We start from the raw sequence: 24,110 nt of genomic DNA, 5'->3' as shown, positions 1-24,110 counted from the left end.
GTAAAATAAAAAGAAAAACACTCTAGATGTACATTAAATTGCCTTAAATAGGCAAAAAAAAATTTAGTGTGCCCTATACTAACTTTACACAGGCTTTATGAGGATATTTGCATATTGTAGCTTTAACATTGTTGCAAAGCCACAATGTTCCTGTTACATTAGAGGTACATTGTGCAAACATTTGCATATCTATTCTAGGTTTTACGTCAGTTACATCAAGTAAGACCACTGCTGCGCATAGGTGTCTCCTCCAAGTTGTAACAAAGGACCATACCATCTGAACTGCTATGGAAAAATAGATCTGGAACATTTAGAAATAGAATATGCATTGCAGGGAAATACCATTACAATGTCCATTGATCCAAACTGTTTTCTCACATCTCACTGTGATAAGCAAATGGCCTTTATTGGCTTGGGTGGAGGCTGAGATCATTTGATTAAAGTTCATAGATCCCTGCTGGGACAAAAGGACTCCATGTCCAAATGCCAGCTTCCCACACCCGCCTCAGCCGTAGACAATAGCTGTGCTAAATGTGGCCTTCAGGAACGGGGCGGGCCAAGGACGTTTTGCATGCTAAACTTGTTATATAAAAATATATATAACTCTTCCATTTGGCTAACAATGCAAATGTGTGCAGGCGTCTCTGCATGGTCGCGTGGGTGCCCAAATGAGGTGTGATCCACCTGGGGATTCCTGCTGTGATCAAGACTGGCAGCAAATCCTTAATTAAGAGATTTTCACCTAGCAGCACAGGTACCCAAATGGTTGCTTTAAAGGGCTGAAGTGGGTATTTGGGATCAAGTTAAATAATCATATGTAAAAATAAAACTGAAGGGGTAGCGCTCAGGTCTGTTAAGCTGTTGATGTTCTATTTCAGCGCTTTACTTGGTCAGTTTAGTCAGTTAGGGCTAAGGTTATCCTAACCCTATCCTAGCTGCATTTGCATTTGTTCAAAAGTTGCATGACGGTTTGCGCTTACTTCTTTATCATATGCATTGATGAGCTGTTCGAGCATCTGCTAAATGAATAAACAAATAAACTGACAGGGTAAACATCATAATTCAGGACTTTGGTAATAAAAAAAAAAAATGGGAGTGAGGAGGACACAAGACTCCACAGTAAGGTTGAAAACCTCTGCATTAAATAATTTGGCATTGACATAGCAACTTAGCAGCTATCTGACCCTATGAGAGAGTGGTGGGATGGGATGTAAGAACAAGGGGGCACTATGGGAGACAGGCAATGGTAGAAACAGAGGAAGAGAAGGGGGGCGAGTCAGTGTCATGATAAAGTAACTGAAATGAGGATAAGGGGGTGAACAGAGAGGGCAGAGGAGGATAGAGGGGGGAATGCGGGGGGACTCACGATGCTGTGAGCGTGGAGTTGAGCACCAGGGTGGTACGTATCCTGTACAGCTGAGCCAGGGTCAGTTTCTTGTGCTGCTGGGAGGAGCCGTGAAGCTCGCTGGGTGACCTCCTGGCTGTCCCGGAGTCCACATCGATGGGGGCGTCCTCCTCCGGGATGCCGTCCCCCAGGTAGTACTTCCCCTCCTGAAAGGCAGCGGGCGCCGACTCGCTGTCCGACCCGCTGCTGCTGGCCCGACTGCAGGGGCAGCTCCTGCTGCTGTCGCAGGACAGGGCCCTTTGGATCTGCCGGGCCTCGGCCCTCCTCAAGGTGTCGGTCAGTTTGTCTGAGGGGGTGCTGTGGGTCATGGGGTCCTTGCCGGTGTCGGGCTGCCCCGTGTCTGCCTGAAAGATGAGCTCTGTGCTTTGGCACCTGTGCTTACAGAGGTGGGACAGGCTTTTGCTGACTCCCCTCTCCCCTCTCCCCTGCGCCTGCGTCTCTTGGCCGGCGTCCGGCGTGCTGGGACCGGGGTGCTGGTGGAGCCTCTGAAGCAGGTTGTCCTCAGAGCGGGACCTGAGGGCAAAGATCTGCAGGCAGTGGGGGCGGGGCTGCAACGGGGGGCGTCGCCGCGGTTTGAGGGAGTGGCCCACCGAGAGCTGGGAGCTGCTGGATGCTGTGTCGTCCTCGTCCTCCTCCTCCTGCTCCACCTCCTCGCCCTCGGTCTCCTCCCCCTCGCTCTGGCTGGGCCTCGCCCTCAGGTGCAGCTCTCTCAGCAGTGACTCGGGGGACAGGGTCCCGTAGGCGCTGTCCATGGATAGTGAGCGACACTGACCATCTATGTCCAGGCCGCCTGGGCCCTCAGACCTCTCAGGCTTGACCCCCTCCTCTATGGGGAGAAGCTGCTGGAGTCCTCTGGGGTCGGAGGTCAGGGTCATTGAACAGGGGGAAGGGCTCTCAATCTCAGACGCTGAGCGCTCTCCAAAAGAGTCCCCGGAGTCTGTCCGGAGAGACGAAGAATCTTTGGTCCCAGCTGTCTCCTCCATAACAGCCACTGATAGTGTTTCCGTCGAGCCGTCAGATTGGCTGTGAGAGTGAAGAGGGAGGGGGTTTGAGTGAATTTACAGCAATGTAAAGATTCATTAACATAATTCCATTCTGATTCAGTTGTACAATTCACCAGGCGGTTAGTAGGCTGGCAGTGCGCATACTGAAGTGAGAATCATACAACATAATTTATGTATATCGTCATATGTTTTTGAGTTATTAACAATTCAATACTAGCTCAGAGCTCCGAGTCTAAAGAGCATGCATGCCTGCAGACCAGGTACCTTTCACTCTGCTGTTCCTTGTGCTTCAGACAGGGGGAGCTGGCGGCGGAGTTGCTGCTCTCCTCCTCCTCCTCCACTCTCTGCTGAAGGGTTGTCACCTGCTGCCGGACATGCTCCTCGGAGCGCAGCCTCTGTAGCTGGTTCTGTGTAAAGAGACTCCACATTACAGTCCTACACTAAGCAGAACCCCACACAAAGGAGGCTTTATGTGACATAACATTCAGGTATCAGTTACAGGCTGGTAACTGATACCGTTACAGATGGTGAGAGTATGAAACCGAAAACCTAAACCCCTTCGTCTATGTCTCACACCCTTACTGGTATGTGTGAATTGCTCCCTCACAGTTAGTGTGTATGTGTATGTGTGTGTGTGTGTGCGTGTGCGCACATGTGTTTGGTGGGGGATGTGGAGGTGGAGGGGGGATGTGGAAGTGGAGGTGACTGGAGAGAATATACCTCACGCAGCCCTTCATAAACATTGATTGAACAGCAAGGGGACTTCACACCATTCAAAGCATACATGATTGGATACTATAATAGGGAGGGTCACCAACGACCAGCCCAGGAGCAGAGATTTCATCATGAAACCAGCAAACAGTACGGGCAGGTACACACTAGAAAGAATGCAATTCTGTCAGTGACATAAAAAGAACACAGCAGGGGGGATTAACAAATGCCCTGTCCTTCCTTAAACTTCCTTGGTTACAGTAATGTTGTGGGTTCACTGGGTGCAGGCACACTGGTCGACATGCCCTACTGACAAACCCTGAGCTTGGTAACTGCTCTGATCTGAGGTCAGTTAACGCGTGTGAGATTTCTGTGTTGTCTGTTGCCCCCCATCAGCTTTGCTCAGAGACGACCCGTACCTGGACGTTGCAGATGGCCTCCACCCAGCTGCGCCCCTGGGCTGCGCTGTTGGCCTGGAAGGAGTAGGCGGCCACGGCGCTGTGGAACTCGTTGAGGTAGACGAGGAGGAAGGAGCCTGAGGAGGGGGGCGACGGTGGGAGGGCGTTCCGGGGGAGGAAGAGAGAAAGGTCAGATTCCCTGCAGCACAACTCACTGTGGTGACTTTTATAGCTGAGCGGCCTGTGCGTGGGTAACTGAGGGGGGATGCGGACGGCCCCTATGATGGTGGATATGATGGCAAGACGCACAGGCATGACAGTTTAACACGGGCTGGTGGGCATCAGGTGGACTTTAGTCAAGAGACGGTGGCTGTAAATTAATTAGAGGAGTCTGGTATGGTGAAAGTGGCTGTAATGTGATTATTAGACGGTGAGTAGAGGAAGGTGGGTATGCAGCATCATTTTTCATGACAGTGTTGCAGGTCCACACTCACCGGGGTCCTTGAGCTCTCTGCACACCACATTGTGGATGAGGAGGGGCTGCCGGATCACCTTGACCTTCTCCACGCGCTTCACCGACTTGGTGATCAGCAGCAGGTCAGTAAACAGGAAGCAGTACACCTCCATCTGGGAGAGAGACACAGTGGCACACACAGACACGTTGGTAACTGTCATGGGTTTCTCCGCGTCGACTGGCGCGGGCTGTTGGCTTCTGCGCAAAGGCATCAGTCAGACTCAGGGACTGGGCTGAGGCACCCAACCGGACTGACAACTTTCGTGAACAGGAGTGCAATTTTGTTCCTCATCATTTAACAGCACATTGTGTCTGTTGGCTGTTCTTCAGCTGGGCACTTGTTGAACCTCTGATTTAATTGATTACTGCCTGGGTGGGCCTGTTTCAGCTTCCCTCCCCAGTTCTGAAAGTGTCACAGGTTTAAAGAGGGCTGCTTGCCGGTTGCTTGCGGATGTCTGTGTGGCCCTGGGGCCTGGTGACAGGCGGCGGCGCTCACCCTGCTGTCCTTTCCCTCTTTCATGCGCAGCGCCCCCTCCAGGTGGAGCTGCCGCGTCTCCTCGGGGGCGGTGCCCACCATGGGGGCCGTCAGGTCGAAGCGGTTGAACTCGCGCAGGATCTGAAGGGGCGGAGATGGTGGGGAGGCAGAGAAAGGTCAGAGATTTGTGGGATGTGTCCCACGGGCTGGGCACTGCTGCTGTGTATGAATCACTCCAGCAGTTGCGTGGCTGGATGAATGAGTAGGATCTCTAATGTTAGCACTGTACATTGTTCAGTATGTGGGAGCCTAAGGGAGCATGTAGTTTAAACTGCTTTTGCCTCGTCTTGCCCCTTCGCTGGGCTTCCGGGGAGAACGCTGTAACCGGTGTCCCCCTCACCTTCTCCACCTCCTCGCTGCCCCCCTCCACGGCCTCGTAGGACTCGATGCGGGCGGAAATGGTGGCCAGCTTCTGCTGCTCCTGCCGCTGGCGCATCTGGGAGTCCACGCTGTTGATGAAGCCCTCCACCGAGGCCACCTGGAAGGCAGCGCCGACACATGTCACACCCCCACTGTGTCACACTGTCACACACAGGCACTAATGGCCAGACAGCCGAGAGATATGACCGAGGCACTAGCTTCCACCCCTCCCTTATTCTCTTTTTCTCCACTTTCCCATTTCTCCCTCTTCTCTTTTAAACTCCTTCTCTCCACATCCACAAACTCCCTGTCCATATCCTTCCTACCTGTGCCCTGCCTTTCTCCCCACCTTCCCACTTTTATCCCCACTCTCCCTTTCCTCACTCTCCCCTCCTTCATTCCCTTTTCCCTCCTTCCTTCTCTGCTATTTTTCCCTGTCGTCACTACCCTCTCTTCTATTTATTTTCTCTCATCTTTCCCTCCCTACAGTCAGTCCACTCCACTCACTCCCTCCCTACTACTTCCTTACCTCCCCCAGTCTCCACTCCTCCCTCCCGCTTTCCCTCCCTCTCCTCCAATCCCCTCTCTCCCCTCACCATGCTGCTGACGGCGTCGCGTGCCGCCGGCTCGTCCGTCTTCTTCAGAACGCTCTTCAGCAGCAGCGGGTACTTTGTGAGCCGCTGGTGGGGCTTCACCAGCATGTCCGTCAGCTTCAGCCTGTTACACTGCTTGTGCGTCTCCGCCCACTGTGGGAGTACAGAGAGCAGGAGGTTGGCACACCCAGTCATGGGACACTGACTCCATCCAGGAGTAAAGAGGGAGGAAAGGGCAGAGGGTGTGCGCAGGCACACGGAGGAACAATGCTGAGAACAGCATTTTGCGGGTTCAGACCCATTAGTTACCCTGTGTAAGTGTGAAGTGTAAGCAGGGATGTAGGAGATATTTAAGCGCAGCAGTGAGGGGTGGGGTAATGAAAGGTGAGAGTTTAAAGCGCCTCTAACCGTCACGTAGATCCTGAAGAGCTCGTTGTCTCGCAGCAGGCTGCGCATGTACTCCATACAGGCCTCCTCCTCCATGCAGTAACGGATGTAGGGCTTGAACCTGGAGCCAAACTGGTGACACCCAGGGGAACCATATAACACGGTCACAGGCAGGTCAATTTAATGAATTTTAACTGTAATTGAACATTTCAATTAAAAGCTTGAATATGCACACATTTGTGTTTGTCTGAGGTAGTTTATCAGAGAGGTGGTTGTACTTATTTGAGAGGTTGCTCCAGTGTGTTGTGTTGTTTGTGTGTATATATGTGTGTGTGTGTGTGTGTGTGTGTGTGTGTGTGTGTGTGTGTGTGTGTGTGTGTGTGTGTGTGTGTGTGAGTGCGCTGGCATAAGCTCAGTGAATGGGATGAGGAGCCACTCACAGTTTTGAATCCCTGGTGCAGGTCGATGGGGTTGAGGAGGGTGCGATTCTCCCGGGCCTTCTCCAGCGCCGGCAGCATGACCTGGGCCCACAGAGCCGTATGCAGGCGCACAATTTCTTGGATGTTGCTGAAAAGGCGTGCCGGCTCCACCTCGCTCAGGAGCCCACTCTCCTGCAGGTTCAGCAGCCCGCACAGGAACAGCTGGGGGGCGGAGAGAGAGAGAGGAGCACACTCACAAACAGGAAGAGCACAGGGCAAGAGGGGCGGCAGTGTAGCATAGTGGTAAGGAGTAGGACTTGTAACCGAAAGGCTGCCGGTTCAAGTTCCCCGCTAGCGCACTGCTGTTGTACCCTTGGGCAAGGTACTTAACCCACGATTGTCTTAGTAAATATCCAGCTGTACAAATGAATAACATGTAAAAAACCTGTCACCTACGTAAGTTGCTCTAGATAAGAGCGTCTGCTAAATGTCAACAATGTAATGTAATGTAAGAGAGAGGAGCAGACTCACACTCTCACTCACTCAGTATTATAACCAAACTACTCCCGCAATTCAAGAAACAAAACTGACGGCCGACACGTTAAATGTTAAAAGTAAGACCAAATCTCTCGGTAAAGTGTGTCGTGCTCCAGCAGTCAGTGAGCTGTCACGACCGCAGCTCTCAGTAACGTGGCCGGCCACTCACATCTGTGATCACGCGCAGCTTCTTGATGTAGGTGGCCTCTGTCTGCAGCAGCTCCCATATCGCCTCCTGCTGGTGGAACTGCCGCCTGGTTAGAGACTGCGAAGAGGAAAGCAAAAGTCACTCACCATGCACTGACCACACCCATGCCTTACAGGCCCAGCATGCAAACAGGCAATGGATGACATCTCCCACTTTCAGCATGTCTTCTAATTAAGCTCTTTCAGGTCAATGCTTAGGTTCAGGGTGTTGCAGGAAGTTGCCAGCTTGTAATTGTAAATTACACTTTGATTTGCTGGTCTTGGTAACTTGGTATTTGCACTGCACTTACATGTATTTGTAAGACCTGCATTGCTATATATATTGAAATGATAATACAGTAGATTGTACTACAGGCTCTACAGGCTGGTTAATTCCTGTGTCTAAGTAATGTTTGTAGGTTTGTATGTAATGCATGCAATGTTTGCATTTGAATAGTGATGTTCTTGGCTGTACGTACATGTAGTTCATTGGTAGGTTACAAGTAGGCATACAAATGGCAAGTTTCAATTTTGTGTTGTATGTTGCCATGCTACGGTGTCCTCTCAGTGCTGTAAATCCCCCTGGGTGAGGGCGTCAACCAAATAAAGAGCAGTAAAATAATATCCATTTATATCCTGATTCTTTATGTAAGAAATAGGCAGGGCGCCGTAAGAGGCATGACAATAATGTTCCTCAATCATCGACCTCACTACCAGTACACACCTTTGTGGAGCCATCAGTGATGAATGTGGAATGTCATTTATCTCTTTTTATATCAGTCTAAATTATGCTCATAAATCCAGTGAGCCGTTTGTCTGCTGGGAAAAATGTGGACAGGTGATCTTTGATTGTCAGCCTGCCTTATGGGCTGGTTGTAAAGACATAACTGTTGAAGCAGGGCAGGGCCTGTGTCACTGTGCCTACTGGGGATAGGAGTCTGTTCTCTTTCTGTGTGGACAGCATTGAGGAAGTTTGAGAGCAGTGATCTATTGTGTTGAGTTCTTTATTAGGCATGGAGGCGTTCCATTCATCCTGATAGCTCTCCTGGGAGCTGCATGTGGAAGGTGGTGTAGGTCAGGGTCAGTATGAGTGCATGTGTGTGTGTGTGTGTGTGTGTGTGTGTGTGTGTGTGCATGTATGTGTGTGTGTGTGTGTGTGTGTGTGTGTGTGTAGCCCTGCAGTACCTCGGGGTTCTCCAGCAGCTGCTGCCAGCTCTCCTCCAGCTCCAGGCTGGTCTCCTCCTCTTCCTCCTCCCAGGAGTCGTGGTGGAAGGAGAGCTGCTGGGGCACCTTGGGCAGACCCAGCAGGGTGTAGGAGTGCAGCTTACTCTGCAGCTGCTCCACACGGTCCACCTCCTGAGAGAGAGAGAGAGAGGGAGAGAGAGAGGGAGGCAGAGAGGACAGAGGGAGAGAGGGACAGAGCGACAGGGAGAGAGTGGGAGAGAGAGGGAGGCAGAGAGAGGGGCAGAGAGGGAGGCAGAGAGGACAGAGGGAGAGAGTGGGAGAGAGAGGGAGGCAGAGAGAGGGGCGGAGAGGGAGCGAAGAAAAGGATGGAAGAAGAAAAGGAGAGGGAGATAGAAAGGGAGGAAGAAGGAAGAAGGAAGAATGAGGGAGAAAAAGTCATTGATTTCATAGGCTGAGCAAAGACAATCTACTCTTTGAGTACTGTAAACTGTTTTGATACTGTAACACTTGTGCCATCTAAATAAAGCATCTTTGTTCTAATTACATTCTGATCAAGGCTACTAGAATGTCAAAGCATTCTTTTCAGCTGCACTGCTTTCAAACTAAAAAAGCAAGACTAAAGACTATTTTTCCATTTCAGAGCGAACGTCATGGCTGTATTTCTTTATGCTTGAGATTTGATTTCGGTGGCAGCTCTGTCATTATTGTACAAACTTAATTTATGTCTGAATAGAGCACTTACTGAAATTTCAAACAAAGAATCAAACAAAACTAAATTTAGAGGACAATAGTAACAGAAATGGGCCCCCCACACTTACAGAACTAACAATGGGAGAGGTTATCACACCATTCAATCAGCCCTGTGCACTTCAGGATCAGACAGTCTGCTTGATTGCCGAGGGTCAGAAGTCATTCAACACGTGTACAATTCAGCCAGATCTTTCATGCTAAATCCTTGGCACAGTAATAACAGTCCATCCAAAACACTGTCAGGCCCAAAGTGGCCTAATGTAATTATGCAAATGCACATGTGTGGCGAGAGGAGTCAGACAAAGGCCCGAGAGACAAAGGCCGGGCGCTAAGAGGGGCGGGGAGGGAGGAGCCGTCTTTCCAGGAAGAGCCGCAGAGGGTGACAGCTTGCCCCCGGCTCACCCTGTCTTTGTGCCAGGCGGCACCAAGGCGGGAGATGGGAGGTCCCCTGGGAGCTAAAGCCCGCCCCTGCCGACCCGCCTCCCCAGGGCCGAGACGGGCCGGGTGAATGGGGCTGATGGGAGAGTGACAGGAGAATGACAGGACGCGTCTGATGATGTCATATCTCTGTCCGTAAGGGTACGGAGGGGGGGTGTCATTAGGGGACGAGAGGCAAGTCTTGCTTCCAAGAAGTGTGCATGTGTTAGTCTTTGACTATGCTTCTGCTGAAGGAACGCAACCCTGCTGGGATCCGTCAAGTAAACTCCAACAACTCTCACACAGTATAGGACTTAGGAGGTGACTGCTGTTAGTGGTAAATTATCATCTACATGTCTATGGTGTTGCTTTGTAAGTCTCTCTGGATGAGACTGCTTGCCAAATACGAGTATGTACAATGTGAATATTAAAGTCAAATGACATCTGCTTCCATGGAGTTGCTGCAGCTTTTTCCACATCAACTGTCGAGAGCTGGCTAGCAGCTCTAAGCTCCAACCCACTGACTGAAGTTGTTTCAAACTTTGAAAGTAAATGTCAGTGTTCTAATTTGCACATTCCCCTAACAGCACTCCCTTGAGAACGGCCCAATTATAACATAATGATGGTGAATAATAACATGTATGAATTATAAAGCAGTTCACCAGCAGGAAGAATAAATTAGGCAATTCCGAAGTCTGGTGGTGTTGGCTACTTTGTGCTGTGTGTTTCTGTCTGACTCTCGCAGACAGGGTATTAATTCATTATAATTGCACATCAAATATGGATTACACTAATGCGTTTCCATGTGTCACCATGCCATCTATATATGCTGTCTAACGACTCGGTTATGAAAACAAATTAATGACTCAGCAGTGCATCACTTGGCCTTCAGGCAAATCATCTGGCAATTACTGAGAAGAAACTGCAGAAAAGAATGTTAACCATTTCATGAACTTTCAACCTTTAATTTTCAGTTCATAATTAAAGGCTTACTGAAAGATCTTTGGGAAAGTTCTGAGTGTTTGAAGATGAAACTCTGGGAAAGCGCTTGGGTGAAGCTATCATTATTTAGTACTTGGAGTAGCTGCCTGGTATGTACAACAGTATTCCTGTACTGGGGGTTTTCTTTTAAAACGCTTAACTGCATTTTTCCACACTGGACGTTGATGTACTTCAGACTGCAGTGGGACGTCCCCTTTGTGTTATTGTCCTCAGAGCGAAACCCCAAGGCACCTCTTAAACACTCCTTGAGCACCGCAGCGACAGAAAGCCATTGTTTTGTGAATAGGATCTACGTCAGCCGTATCTGATCGTCTTGAAGGGAACGCGCGGAGAGGAAGCCGGGGCGGATGCGACCTCTGACCCCGGCCTCTGCTGGGACAGTGGTTTGTGTAAACACGCTGCGCTCATGAATGCCCGGGTTTCCCTTGCTGCTGTGGGACGCCCACCTCCCCCGCAATCCCCCACCTCCACCCCGGCCTCCCCCCCGTGGGGATTCCTACCTTGCCGAAGGACCCTGCCACGGCACCGGAGCTGAAGAACCCGCTGAAGCGGCTGGCAGCCCGGTTCTTCCAGTTGTCTGGGCCGGTCCCCACACTGGGGAGGGAGCCGCCCAGCTGGGCCAGAGAGTCTGAGGACGGAATGCTGGAGTCCCCCAGGAACTCGGTCATGTTCTTGCGGCGACGTGCTTGACCCTGAGAGACAGAGAGCACAAGTTCTTGGGTCTGGCCTGATACCACTGGAGGAAATATGACAAAACGATGACTCAAGACCCATGGAAAAGAAGTTATTGTTCAACCACTTTTTTTTTGTTATTGTTGCAATCGCTTTAAACACTTTAAACACTTCAGTGTCTGTCTGTTGCACTTATAGTTGATGTTCTTTACAGTTTTGCTTCGGCGGCATTAATTATGACAATATCTGCTGACGTACTTTTGAAGCTAAGAAAAAAAAACTGAGGAGAGAGAGAACGAGAGACGGAAGAGTGCATTAAAAAGCAGAGGAAACATAATCAGCCTTATGGGAGGGAAGGACAGAGACGGAGAGAGACGAGCGAGGAAAAGGAAAGAAAGAAGGTGTTCCTGTGAGAGGACTGACGTCATAAAAGCCCAGGTGAAAATACCATTAAGGACAATCCTGGCCCCAGGGGAGGGAAAAAGAGCAAGAGGGGATGAGACAGAATTCCTGAGGTGGAACTGCGATCACCTCATGAAGAACCTAAGAAAATACCATTACGCCAGGAGAACCCACCGGTGATGTCACCAGAGCAGGCCATTGTTCTAATATATGGACATGGCTGGGGCTCAGACACAAGGCTTCCCTGGATCCCCCAATTTTTCACACCCATGCCATTTTAAAACACTGATGAAAATAATATCTGCACTCTTAATCCATCCATTTTATGGTTTTGACAAAGACACGCATCATTTATAGACTACAAAACTCAGGTCTTCACAGGCTTCCTTCGAGAGCTGTTCCCTAGTGCATGACCCCTGTCACCCGTGACCCTGACTGCGGGGTCACACGGCAGGGGGGTGAGGGGAAAAGATGAGAGAATGTCAAGACGGCACACAAAAACGTGGATGAGCCCGACTCACAATGGAATGAGAGGAGAGGAAAGGAGAAGGGGAACAACTGATGGCGGAAAAGGAAAGGTGCCAGTTTCAGATAAGAAACCTGTGGCGTGGCAGTTAGGCAGGTGGAACACTGATTTGATAAATGTTGAGGTAGAAATTCCCTTAAACACCCTATTGTATGTACAGCTGACATAGCATGTTCAAATGATCCAGGATAAGAATGCCTACATGCAAAGAATGTTAAGTCACTATGTATTTATGCAGCACATTTCCTTATCTGGGGTGACTTATACCTCTTGCTCAATTTAAAGCTGGAAACCAGGCTAGCTCACTTGCCAACCTTTGCAGTTATTTTACATTACTTATTACTCTGTCATGCTGAGTCAGTTGAGGCAGGGAGCATTACTGGCACTGGCCTAATCAAAAGTTCAGCAAACTATCTTGCAACACTGGAGATCAAACACTGAAAGGGGAAAGGAGCATGCCACCATCACTGATCACAGCAAACTAAGTGAGAGAAAATTAATAAGGAGCGTATTTTTGTCAAGGGAAACATCAGCATTGCACATCACCCTGTCCAACAGGTTGTTATAGTCCGGGTAGAGTGACAACATTTTCTACAGCTTTGGTTACTGGTAATGCAATGAACAAGCAGTATTGCTGCACTCAGTAGGCATGTGTTGGGTCCAGCTAATGCTAGCCTGGTTCCTGCTCTCTCCTGCTGGAAAAGGGTTTTCTTCCACATTCCACAACACATTTGTTCAGCTGGACTCTTAGTACAAAGGCAATTGAATTAAAGTACCCCACTCAAAGGTACAAGAGCATTATTTCAGCAAAGTCTTGAACTCCCGACCCTGCGGTCTAGCGGATCTAACCAGTACACTACACGCTACCATTGTGTGAGCGTAAAACCCCATTAACCCTTAGACGACCGTGCCCCTCCGGCTCCGGAGCAGCACTGGGTGGGACGGCCCTTCACTGGTTTGCTCCTGCGTTCAGGGGCGCAAGACAAACAGCAGCGGCGCTGCTCACGCGGCGACACAAGACGGATAGCGCATTCGAGACGGCCCATCTGTTAACCTCGGCGCAATGCTGCGGCCGGCTCTCGGGACACGCCAGAGGCGCGCTGCGTCCCTGCGTCTGTCTGAGGACGCAGCCGACAAAAGCCGGCATTCCTGCTCGCGATCACATGCGTCAGTGTTTTCACTTCGCCTGTACCGCCTGACCTTTTATAAAGAGCAAGAGGAAAGCGGGTCAAAGCCAAAGGTTCGGTTTTGGCGGAGTTTGATCAAGATGATCTGTGCTGCCCATCAGAGCACAGAGGAAGCAGCAGGAATTCTCCCCTTGCTCGGATTGCAATATCAGGCCGCTGTCCTTGCTATCTGCCATCAGGAGTCTGTTACATAAACAGCCAAAACCTACACACTTTGTCACTTTGGTTAAAAAACACACACACATACACATACACAAGCTGGCATGAGAAGTAATGTTACGCAACGAAAGGAAAATACCTCCGTTCTTTGTTGGGGTTGTTTATCTCGGACCAACGCTAATGAGAACACTTGGGACAAATAAATCAGACTAGCACCTCGTCCCCTTCTCGTCCCCCCCCCCCCCCCCCCCCCCCCCCCCCGCCAACCACAAAATTCCTGGATGAATAAATAAGAGAATAAGAGCGCTGGAATTTTAACGGCTCACTTATGAGGCGAGTGTCCTTTTAAAACTGTCCCTCACTATTTTTACAACTGCCGGGGGTTCGGGCTGGCAGGGATTCCAGAACGGGGCAAGCAAACAGTCCCCCGCGGACCGGCCGGCCCTTTTGATCTCAGGGGGTGGGGGGGGACTCCTGCTGGGCAGGGAGAGGACACAGGTGTCAGCAGACGATTCGGCTACCTCATCACCTCGGCTAATGAGGATGACTGATGCCTGGTGCGGCGACGTTCTGAACGAGAACAAGACGGACCGCATTCCGGTTCACTCCGAGCCGGAGCGCTAATGTGAGAGCGTTATTACCGTATTGGAATGTAGTTCCTGTCATGTTGATTTAAGGTCTAGTGCTTTGTATTTGAAGAGGCGGCTGCAACAGATTTTGCAGGGACTTGTCTCCCAAAAGAAAGAAATTAAAAAAAAAAGCTATGAAACACACACACACAAAAGGTCCTATGTATCAACACACGAGAGAAAGAACAACACCTGCAAGTTTATGTTAAAAAGGAAAAAACTGTTTTCCTCTGATACTACAAGAGTTGTCTGATGCAATCTGCAAGCAGTGCCCTGTGCTGCACTTAGCACTGGTCTCAGCTAAAGATCACGTTATTAAAAAACTCGCAGCTCAAGGATGTGTACAGCTCCTTCATGTGTACGGCTCCTGCTTGACCCTAGTGTCAATAAGAGGGTACCGACGAGCTGCACTCACCATGGAAGCCAGCGGCATGTCAAAAGCAACGAAGACCATCGTATCTCTTTAGCGTGTGGCCCGGCCCATGCTGGCCTGAACCGCTGGACGCTGAAATCCTCTGTCTGTCAAAACCGCCTCCCCCCCAAAAAGAAAATCCTGACCCACACGCAAACCTGCTACGCTGTAGTCTGAGCCTTCACATCAGGCTGAGGTTGTACGCGTTTGAAGGTGAGGGGTGCTCCTATGGACGAGAATCACGGAGGCAGCGAGGGGGTCCCGCGTATCTTCCCCCAAAGTGCTCCGCGAGGGTCGGAGCGTCCTGTGCTGAGGTGGAGAGGGATGTGCGGATCCGTGGCAGCGCATCCGAGTTCTCCCGGAGAGTGTGTGTCAGTTGCCCTGCGCCGCGAGGTGAACTCCGCCAACTGAGCTAGCCCTGCCTGCATTGCTGATAGGGACTGCCCTGATGTCATGGCAACTCCAGGATCCTGCCCTATTGTGCGAGCAGGAAAAGGGGGCGGGGCCGTGCCGTGATCTGCATAAGAGTGGGAGGGCGGGGCCGAGCGGGGGAACAGCTTGCCGAGCGCGCATGGGACGATGTCCCGGCGCAGCAGATGCCAGGAGCTCGCTTAGCAGTTTTGTTTTCTCCCCAAGTCCCGTTTCCTTGTTGGCCCGCCTTCCACCCACCAGCCCTCAGGCACAACTTTTCCTTCCTGATCCAATGACAGATTTGAGTCCCACAGCATCTGTGCTATTGTATACGCACTGCCATTGCAATGTGCAGAACTGTCATGAATTCAGCCACACAGCCTGAGCGGTGGCGCACACACCGCGCACACACACATAGAGACAAACACACACACACACACACACACACAGACACATACACACTTTCCAGCTGCGCAGGCAGATCAGAGTCTCACACATTCACACACACCACATTTTCCAGAAAGAAGTAACCGAAAACACCTGAGAAGTGAAAGGAGGAGGGGGAAACGCAAACAGCAAGCACCTCGTTGGCTGCTGTGGGTTATATGCCACCAATCACACCTGACAGCGGCAGTGACCTTGATCTCTTTAGATAGAAGAGTAGCGGTTTTGTCCGAGCACCAGTTTCCCCCTAAACCAGCACCTTATCTCACTTTGTCTGGAACCATCAGAGATTTCCAAACTGCGTCACGCTCTTTTATTTGAACCATGTCAAGGCACGTCATAGCACGGGGAAACTCCCCACCTGCTCAGACTTCTGTGTCTCTGTGTCTGTCTCTCTGTTAATCTCATATTCCATTTACAAAATGATGGACTTCAAGAAGGTACAACGGCACAGTACATCTCCACAACTGACACAACAACCCTTAGGTTAGGAGGTCTACTGCAGGGTGACACTGACACTTCACACCACTGACCCGACATGCCACGAGTCCCACATTTCGAACCAACCCTCCTCTTGACTAACTGATTATAAGCTGCTTTGTCCAAACCTATGTCACAGTCACCATTCAAGGAACTGAACTGTCTTTGGAAGGGCATCTCCCAGCCTTGTAACTAAAGCAACTACCAGGTGCTACAGGGAGACAATTTAACAATTGTTCCTCAACTGATGACATCTTGCGGTGCAACCCCTGGCCTCTAATCTCTACTTTTTCCTCAGTCTGACATTTTTATTTCCCTGTATGAAGTAATATTTACTCTCACAGGTCTGATGAACAACAACAGCTAACCTCAGTATCCCCTCCAGCAGGCCTATTGTTCTTACCACAGAGATAAGGAAACCTCTTTAATCAGCTCATTTGATTAATGGTGTGAAAACAGTCTGACACCAAGCACGCAAGCACACACAAGTCAGGATCGCATTTCAATGGTGGAAACTCCCTAAAACAAGCCCCTCTGAGGAAGAAAAAGCCCAAAAACAGCACCAGGGGCCACTGAAAGGACTTCCTGGTGGTGCATTCCCCCCAGTTTCCAAATATCTCAGCTGTGCATCAAAAGCAAGCCTCATCTCGAAAGTCAGCTGAAGCGTTTCTGCGAGCTCGTGTGGAAAACAAATGGATGCCCATTACAGGAGAGGCAGACGCAATTCTGCAGAAAGGAAACACGGATACTGACACTTCAGACGCTTCCTCCGAATCAGGCAGCAGCTTCAGTTTCAGAATTGATAGCGGCACACTAATATCACTAGTATAAAATCACAAAGGAAGGGGATCATAGGCTAGACCAGCAGCAGCTGGCAGCACACCAGGACTCCCTGGCAGAAGAGATATTGTATCTCAATGGGACCTTCCTGGTTAAATAAAGGATAAATAAAAAATAAAATAAATCAGCCGTGAGCTGAGTGCCCCGTGGCCCCTCTCACCTGGCACTGTGTGGGAGCGGGATCCTGCCTGAGGGTCTCGTCTCTGTCCAGGTGGCTTTCGGGTGCGAGGTGCAGCAGGTCCCAGCTGTGCCGGGACGAGAGGCGCCCGATGCGCACCATGGTTCGTTCAGCCGCTCCTCGATCCAATCGGTTCGTTTATCCGACGGCCCCCCCGCGGACCGCCCTCCCCCACCGAACAAAAGCAATGACGAAAGCACAGCGGTCCAGGCTCCTACTGCCGTGCCACTGCTAACCGTCCCAAAAAGGGAAGCGCTCAAAGCGTTCGGTCCTGGCCGAGCAAAGGGCAAAGTCAGACGAGGCAGGGGGAGCTCTCTCTAGTCCCTCTACTCTCCACACCTGTCTGAACAGAGTCAGCTCCCACACACACACACACACAGACCGAGAGCCACAGTCCCCGCCCAGCTGCAGCCGGCTCCAGCTGGCCCCTCCCACCTCTGTCATCACTAAAACACCAGCTGACCCTGTGGCTCTCGGTCTGGTCAGGCCTGGGGACGCACTGTCACACGACACCGTGCAGTGGCGGCTTCAACTGAAATGCTAACAGCTGTCAAATTCACACTGAAAGCATACAGTCCAGCCTTGATGTGAGTGTCTCACACAGCTAAATTAACATTTGCACAAAGGAGAGACCGAGGGGAGAGAGCATTCTACAGAACAGAACTGGATATGCTTTCCATAATAATGAAACACTAGAGGCGTGTATGATGCAGCTCCAAGTCAGCGAACGGCTACAAAGTGCATATCTCGGCTCCCTTGACGTCCCGAACAACATCCGAGCACGGCTGTACGGTGCATGGTAGCACTGTGTTCGAGCACAGTGTTCTCTTGTACTTTCGACAATGTTGCACATTTGTAGTCCAGCTATGCAACGCGTGTCACTGAGGTACTGCCTGTCCGCTGACCCTCTCGGTGAAAATTGCCCCAGGAAGGTGAAATTTCTTAAAACCAGCGCTGCAGTGTTAAGTTTCAAAATTCAGTCACACAGTCATGAATAGTATAAAAAGAGCCGCTCCTACTTCACAGCAGAAACCGAGGTAACCCTGGGCAGGCCACTCCTCCCATTGACTGTCTGTGATGAGGGAGTGAGAAACGGTCACTGTCCATTGTATGCGGATTGCATTCTGATGCCCAGAAACTAATTAAATATTAATTGTGTCAGCCTAATTACTGTAATTGTCAACAGGCCCATTAATCACTTCTGCTGTCTGGGGCCAGTTAGATTAGAGCTTGTGTCATGAATAGGCCTTTTTGAGAGTGAGATAGCAGCTTATAGTAGATAAGAGGAGCTGAATACTGTTCTTCATTTCCTCTTTCCTTGAAACAAATCAGTTGACTTAAGTCCTTCATGTCTACATCTTTAAGTATAATATCTCAGCAGAGGGATTCTGGTTGACAGGTCTGGCCAGGAAACAGTAGCAAGGCTGTAGAATCTTATGATTTAACCCTTGTCATTTGGGGGTTGCTGTACCTGCAGATAGATTACAACTGGCCCATTAACCACCTAATTCATCTAATGATCACCATCTCACCTGAACCAATGATACTTCTCTACTAGCTCTGATAGTGTTATTGGGCCCCTAGGTACTTTCTTCCCACATAACTGACCCAGGACCAGCTAGTAAATTCCCCTTTTTGCTACCATTTGCAACTATTACATATGAAGTACTGGATCTGATCCAGGGTAATTGCTTACGGTGGAATTAATCTATATTGTCAGTGGATTAAAGGGCACCTGTGAGCTGTTTCAGTACATTTCTTCTCAATCACCGTGTAAGGTTAACATGTAAGTTAACATGTAAGGTACATCTTACTAGTGACATGAAATTCATTTTAAGTACCAAACACACACAAGGTCACTGAACTTTACAAGGCAGATTTATAAACGCCTGTTGAGTCCAACCAAATACTTCCTCTGTGTTTCATTTTAAAATTTACCACGTAATCCCCTGCTTGGAGACGCTGGAGTAATGAAGACCACTGGGGATACAGTAACACTATACAATTGTGAGTTGAGGAACACCGGTTTGGATTTGGGCATTTTCCTGCAGGCCAGGGGATCACTCCAACAGGGCGTTGGTCACCTTTAATCCAATCACCTGTGTCCCAGTCTGCCTGTCTCGCCTGGTCCTCTAAGGCGTCCTCCTCCCATGGTTAACCGAAGAGGGTTCTTGGGAACACGCAGTTGTGTAACACAACGAGCGGGAAAACTCTAGCTCCTGACACATGCACGACATCAGAGTCACGCAAGCGACTGACTTTATGGTGTAAAAAGGCGAGACAGAATTGCGACGGGTCATAAAGTTGAGGATGACTGCCAGGACTCAGTCTGCAGTTTAAGTTATGTGGATGTGACTGGAGAAGTAATTATCTGGTGAGAAACATACTGCTGAAGTAAACCTTACATAAATGTACAAAAGGTTCTATAGGACTGTGCAATGCGAGAGGATGAGAACCATTCCGTTTAAAACGTCTGCGACGCATCTATCTGGACTAACTGGATATAAAAGATTTGTATCAGTAAATATCATTGCCAATTATTTACTTCCACCGATAATATCAATTAAGTCGAATTTAAAAAGAAATAATTATTATCTGCTTAAAGCATTATCGCTCTGTAATTAGTAATATATTAAAATGTGTTGTAAGTACTATTAGTTGATTACAGTTATTTATCACCATGGGTGTTATGTATAGCCATGGCAATGACATTGTTGCTGACAGGTAGAAAAATCATCAACAGCAAGACTTTTTGATTGAATTGGATGCCAGAGCCATTCAATATTTTTATCTGCAGGGAAAATGTACACAATTGTAGACAATGCATAGTACATAAATTAGATACATACACAGCGATACAAATATAAAGAAAAAATAAGCAGCTCTCTCAGTGAGTCCCTAAGAGGGTCTGTACCTTGGACGTACGCTTCCTCTCATTCTCCTGGTGGCTGGTGGGGAGAGAGGGGCTGCTGACGGACTTGGGGCGGGGGGGCGGGAGGTCCTTGGCCTCAAAGCACTGCACGCGGGCGGCCACCAGCCCCGTCCCCTGGATCCTGTGGGCCTGCAGCAGCTGCAGCTCAGTCAGGGAGCTGTAGTGGGTCAGGATCCCCCCCTGCAGCTTGGGGAGGTCCGTGCCGTTGGGCACGTGCCACGTCCGCTGGCGGAAGTTGAGCATGCTCGGCCCCTGTAGCGCCCAGAGGGCCTTGTCACACATCGGACTCCCCCGAGGGTGCCGCGGAAGTCCCGGGAATGTGGCTCAAGAATTAGTGAAAGAAGAAAATAAAATCCTCCCAAGGATCTCTTCCGATTCAGAAACAAGCGCTAACCGTTGAAAGAGCTGTTTAGAGAAGTTGGCCTTTCTTGGCCGTGCTCCACCAAGTTCCTCGACACCACCGCTGTTCAGATGGAGATTTTAGCTCTCAGATGTGGTCTGGTTGATCTATTAGGGCTGTACGAAAGGAAGGAGGGCACAAACCACAGCACAAACTTGCCTCATAATAATTTTTCTCCAGAGAACTTGGCACGCTGCTTGTTGAATAGAATTAGAGGTCTAACTTGCAACAGCCACTAGGGAAATCTCTCTCTGCTGACCTGCAGCCCAACTGTACTCAAGCTCACCCACAGAGGGCGCACTCTTCAATCAAAACCCACCAAGACAGGGAAATGAAATCACAGCCAGCGAGAGGGAACAACGCAACAATTTTTGAGGAGGGGTTTTCCCAGCTGATGGCAACAAAGGCTTGGTCAGGTCCAGCACTCTGCGTGGCCACACTGTGCTTAGCCTGCAGCTTGGACTGCCTACTGGCCCAAAACAGGCGCTCAAGACTGGAAACGAACGGCTCCCATTCGATCAGATAGCAGCTGCCCTCTGCACTGTCAAAGGTTGTTATTCAGCCAGTTTGTGTTGACTGGAACTTTCCCCATTCACAATCTTTCGATTTCCATTCCGCCGCTTTCCAGGAGTTTCTCTTTCCCGGGGTCAGGGAATCACCGTCCAAGTTTTACCCCGCTCAGCTCTGAATTTTCTGTTTTTTTGATTCATGCTCTGTCCAAGGCGTTTCGACAACACAGATGTATAAGCACACGATAAAAATCATTTTGAGAAATAATGTAGCAAAATAAGCAGCAAATAAGTAGCAAAAAGTCAAAAGAATCGGTTCTTTGCCCTGTTCATTCCAGTCAGCAATTATGTAGAAGAAATGTCCCATGAAACAGAAAGTCCAGGAGTGTCCTTCATACTGCAGATGAAATATGACGTCCAGGAGTTTCCCTCACACTGCAGTCTTCTCCCCTCTCTCCCAAGGCTCCGGCTCCAGACGTGTGGGTCACAGCGCTGGCGGTGATGTGTGGTGACAGATACACAACCCAGAGAGCTGGTGCACCGCCCATGCCGCCGGGATGTACCCTGGTTCGCAGTGTAGCTGAAACGATAGTCCCTGTCTGTTCCTGCTGTCTCGAGCGTGGCCTCGTCTCTGCCGTCCTCGTCAGCTCCGGGCTGCGTCCTGTTCACCCTCTCATGTGCGCGGAGCAACCTTTGACCCTCCCCCGCCTTGTTTACCCTCCTCCTTAGCGATGGGGTTGTTTTTTGAGCCGGGTGGTATAAAGAGCAGCTGGTAGAGGCTCGGTCTTGGCAGGCTCGCTTGTGACTCCTCTGTCCCCTTGGCTCGCTGCTCTTGAAACTTTGCTCCCGGTGTCCCTTATCTCTCTGCCGACTCAATATAACTCCCTTTATCAGCCACTTATATAAGGCTCTCCATGTGCATGCATAGCTCTGTCCCAGCTATGATACAATGGGCTGCATTCAGCATTCAGAGATTAGAAGGTGTAGTTCACAGCTCCAGGACGCATAATTGTCCCCCTCGTCGCCTACTTTAAAGGGATATCGGATGTCACTTCCTGTTATGCCAACGAACTTCAACCACCAACATATTTAGTGTGGCCTAATGCCACCTCTACCATTCCAATGGAAACTTTTCACACTGAGCAACAGCAGTATAGCAGGACTGTCTCCTGGGAGATGCAAAACGTCTCAGATCAGAGAACTTTTCCCCAACAGGCCAAGAGTACCACTGAGGACCAAAGGCTGCTTTTTTTCCCATGAACATCCAGTTGCCCCCTCGTTCCTTTTCATTAGTTTCCAGGCAAACACCGCTGGAGAAGTAAGGTCAGAGACAGGCACAAGGAAGTAAAGGCACAAAAAAACTGTCAACCTGGCTTGGCTGGACCTTGCCCCGGCTGAAAGAGCTTTCCCCTCGTACGCTGGCATGTAAATCCTCTATGCAAATCCTGGGCCGAAGGTCTCACCATCAGAGGCAAATTTCAGCACCCAGGGGAGTTGCCAATTTGTTGAGCTCCGGACAAAAGCTTGGAACGGAGTCAGTGGTAATATGGTGTTCCTCTAGCTGAAACTTCAGAAGACCATGTACGCAACTTGCAGGAATACGAGCGCGGGAGTGTTTAAAGTTGAATCAGCGTTTGGTCGGATTTCGGGAGCGAATCATAGCCCTCTTGTTTGCTTGTCCCGGGGCAGAACGCGATGGGAGGGTGCTGACCAAACCTTCGTATCCGTTCCATTGCAAACGTGCACCCGAGGCCCCCATCCGAGCCAAGGCCGACTCTCACAGTCTTGCTCTTTGGAGGCCACAAAAATTGGGCCATAGCAGTGATCATTAACCACCTTAAATAAGCACAGCACAGCAGTGGTGGACTGAGGCAGAATCTGTCAGCAACACAGGAGTCGTACTTAAACAACTGAACAGGCCAAAAACTGGGGTGACATCAATCCTGTGGCCATCAATCGCAAACAACACACAAACCTGCCGGTCTGGCACATTTTTGGGGGCTTAATAAAACGATGAAATAAATGACAGGTGACCTTTTGCATTGTCTTATTTGTTTAGCTCGAGGGCCTAAATCTGATCCACTCTCAGTATGGGTTAACAGAAATGGACAAATCATGTTAATGTAGGACACTGAAGATGAGGGAGACATGTTATTAATGCTCCACCTGACTGTGTCTGAGCCCTGATTTACATCCAGATGATGACATCACTGATGTTCAGTTACTGTAGGTCTGCTTGCTGGGCATAATGAAACTTCCCCAGCTCACCAACTCTAAGCTCTCTCTAAGGCTGAAAGGCAGAGGCTTTGAATTGCTCCCATGAATCATCTCCAACAGCTGTTTCCTTGCCCCACGTAGGCACAGAACGATGTTTTAACACCCCGCAGAAATCGAGATCCGATTACAAAGTGCTGGCCTAAATTAAACCATAAATGTCGGCCTAAACCGCATCTGCTTTGAAAAATGGGAAAATAAACAGCGCCCAGAGCTACTCAGAAAAAAAGTATTTTATCTCGCAATTACTGTATATACGCATGTCTAATGGGAGCTTGACATTTATTTGAAGTCCTCCAGAAAAATTTAAAAAGCATTTTAAAATGTACCCCAGGAAGCCTGTTTCATCAACCAAACACTTTCCCCTGGGCTCGCTTTCACTTCTCTCTGAGACGCCTTTGAGAATAAAAAACCCAGCTACAACCATTATGTGTTCTGTGCTATATTCAAATTCATATGCTGAGGGACATTCTGTTAAGAAATAAAAAACCCTGGCATAAAATGCCACACGCACAAACCCATTGAGATATAGTCTTGCATTCCTGTCTTGGGCAGGTGGCCCTGCTGCCAGATGCAATCCATCACATGTCACGTGGTGTCCAATCAGGCCTCAGCTGTGAGCCCCGGGGCCCTGCTAACACTCTAACACCTCGCCTTCCTGTCAGGTGGCTACTTCTTTGAGAGCATCTGCCTGGCCCAGAGCAATGGATACAGAGGCAACAGGGAATTTGGGAGTCACATGATTAACAGCATTGCAGCGACAGCGGGGACTGCCTGGGGAGTCATGACACACAGTGCATCCTGGGATTTAAGTGTGCTGAGGGGATGAGACAAATAAGCGCTGTGTAGTCAAGCATCAGGTAAAGCTAAAAAAGATCATACTGAAAGGTGTGGAAAAAGGGAGAGGCACGGACACCATTTTATATTGGAAAGGAATGTGATAGAACACTGCATACAGTACACTCATCTGAGTCTCAGAATCAGGACGTGAAAATTCCAGACTTGCAGTGAATGAACTGAGGGATAAATAAACCAGGGCATTTTACTCCATTAAGAAAAGAAACCAGGTTGAAATCCTAATTAACATTTGGCTAAAAAAATCTATAAATCAACTGGTCCACCAATTGCCCTACATGCCAGCCCATTTATTAAGTCAGATTTTGCTAAATGGGACAAACACATTACAAAGACCCTTCCCGAGGAGTTTTGTAAAAACATCCCATAAGTATAAAGGAATACTCCACTGCAGGCA

At 49.5% G+C, this 24,110-nt stretch overlaps 1 protein-coding gene across 1 annotated transcript in view; it reads right to left on the bottom strand.

Moving 5' to 3' along the window:
• Window positions 1-1,362: 1,362 nt before the first annotated feature.
• The window catches only part of LOC118779882 (pleckstrin homology domain-containing family G member 5-like), a 67,456-nt gene continuing 44,708 nt past the window's right edge, over window positions 1,363-24,110 (bottom strand). Inside the window, exons 9-20 of the mRNA XM_036532200.1 lie at window positions 10,904-11,095; window positions 8,235-8,405; window positions 7,033-7,128; window positions 6,348-6,548; window positions 5,929-6,039; window positions 5,524-5,673; window positions 4,908-5,045; window positions 4,529-4,648; window positions 4,013-4,145; window positions 3,540-3,655; window positions 2,674-2,816; window positions 1,363-2,428 (exon numbers count right to left, since the gene is read on the bottom strand). Coding sequence (XP_036388093.1) covers window positions 1,363-2,428; window positions 2,674-2,816; window positions 3,540-3,655; window positions 4,013-4,145; window positions 4,529-4,648; window positions 4,908-5,045; window positions 5,524-5,673; window positions 5,929-6,039; window positions 6,348-6,548; window positions 7,033-7,128; window positions 8,235-8,405; window positions 10,904-11,095 — 2,637 coding nt within the window. The remainder of the gene's footprint in view (window positions 2,429-2,673; window positions 2,817-3,539; window positions 3,656-4,012; window positions 4,146-4,528; window positions 4,649-4,907; window positions 5,046-5,523; window positions 5,674-5,928; window positions 6,040-6,347; window positions 6,549-7,032; window positions 7,129-8,234; window positions 8,406-10,903; window positions 11,096-24,110) is intronic.

Source organism: Megalops cyprinoides, chromosome 6 (assembly GCF_013368585.1).
Source record: "Megalops cyprinoides isolate fMegCyp1 chromosome 6, fMegCyp1.pri, whole genome shotgun sequence".
Classification (NCBI taxonomy): Eukaryota; Metazoa; Chordata; class Actinopteri; order Elopiformes; family Megalopidae; genus Megalops; species Megalops cyprinoides.
Note: the sequence above shows the minus strand (reverse complement) of the source record. Positions and strands in the feature narration are given on the sequence as shown.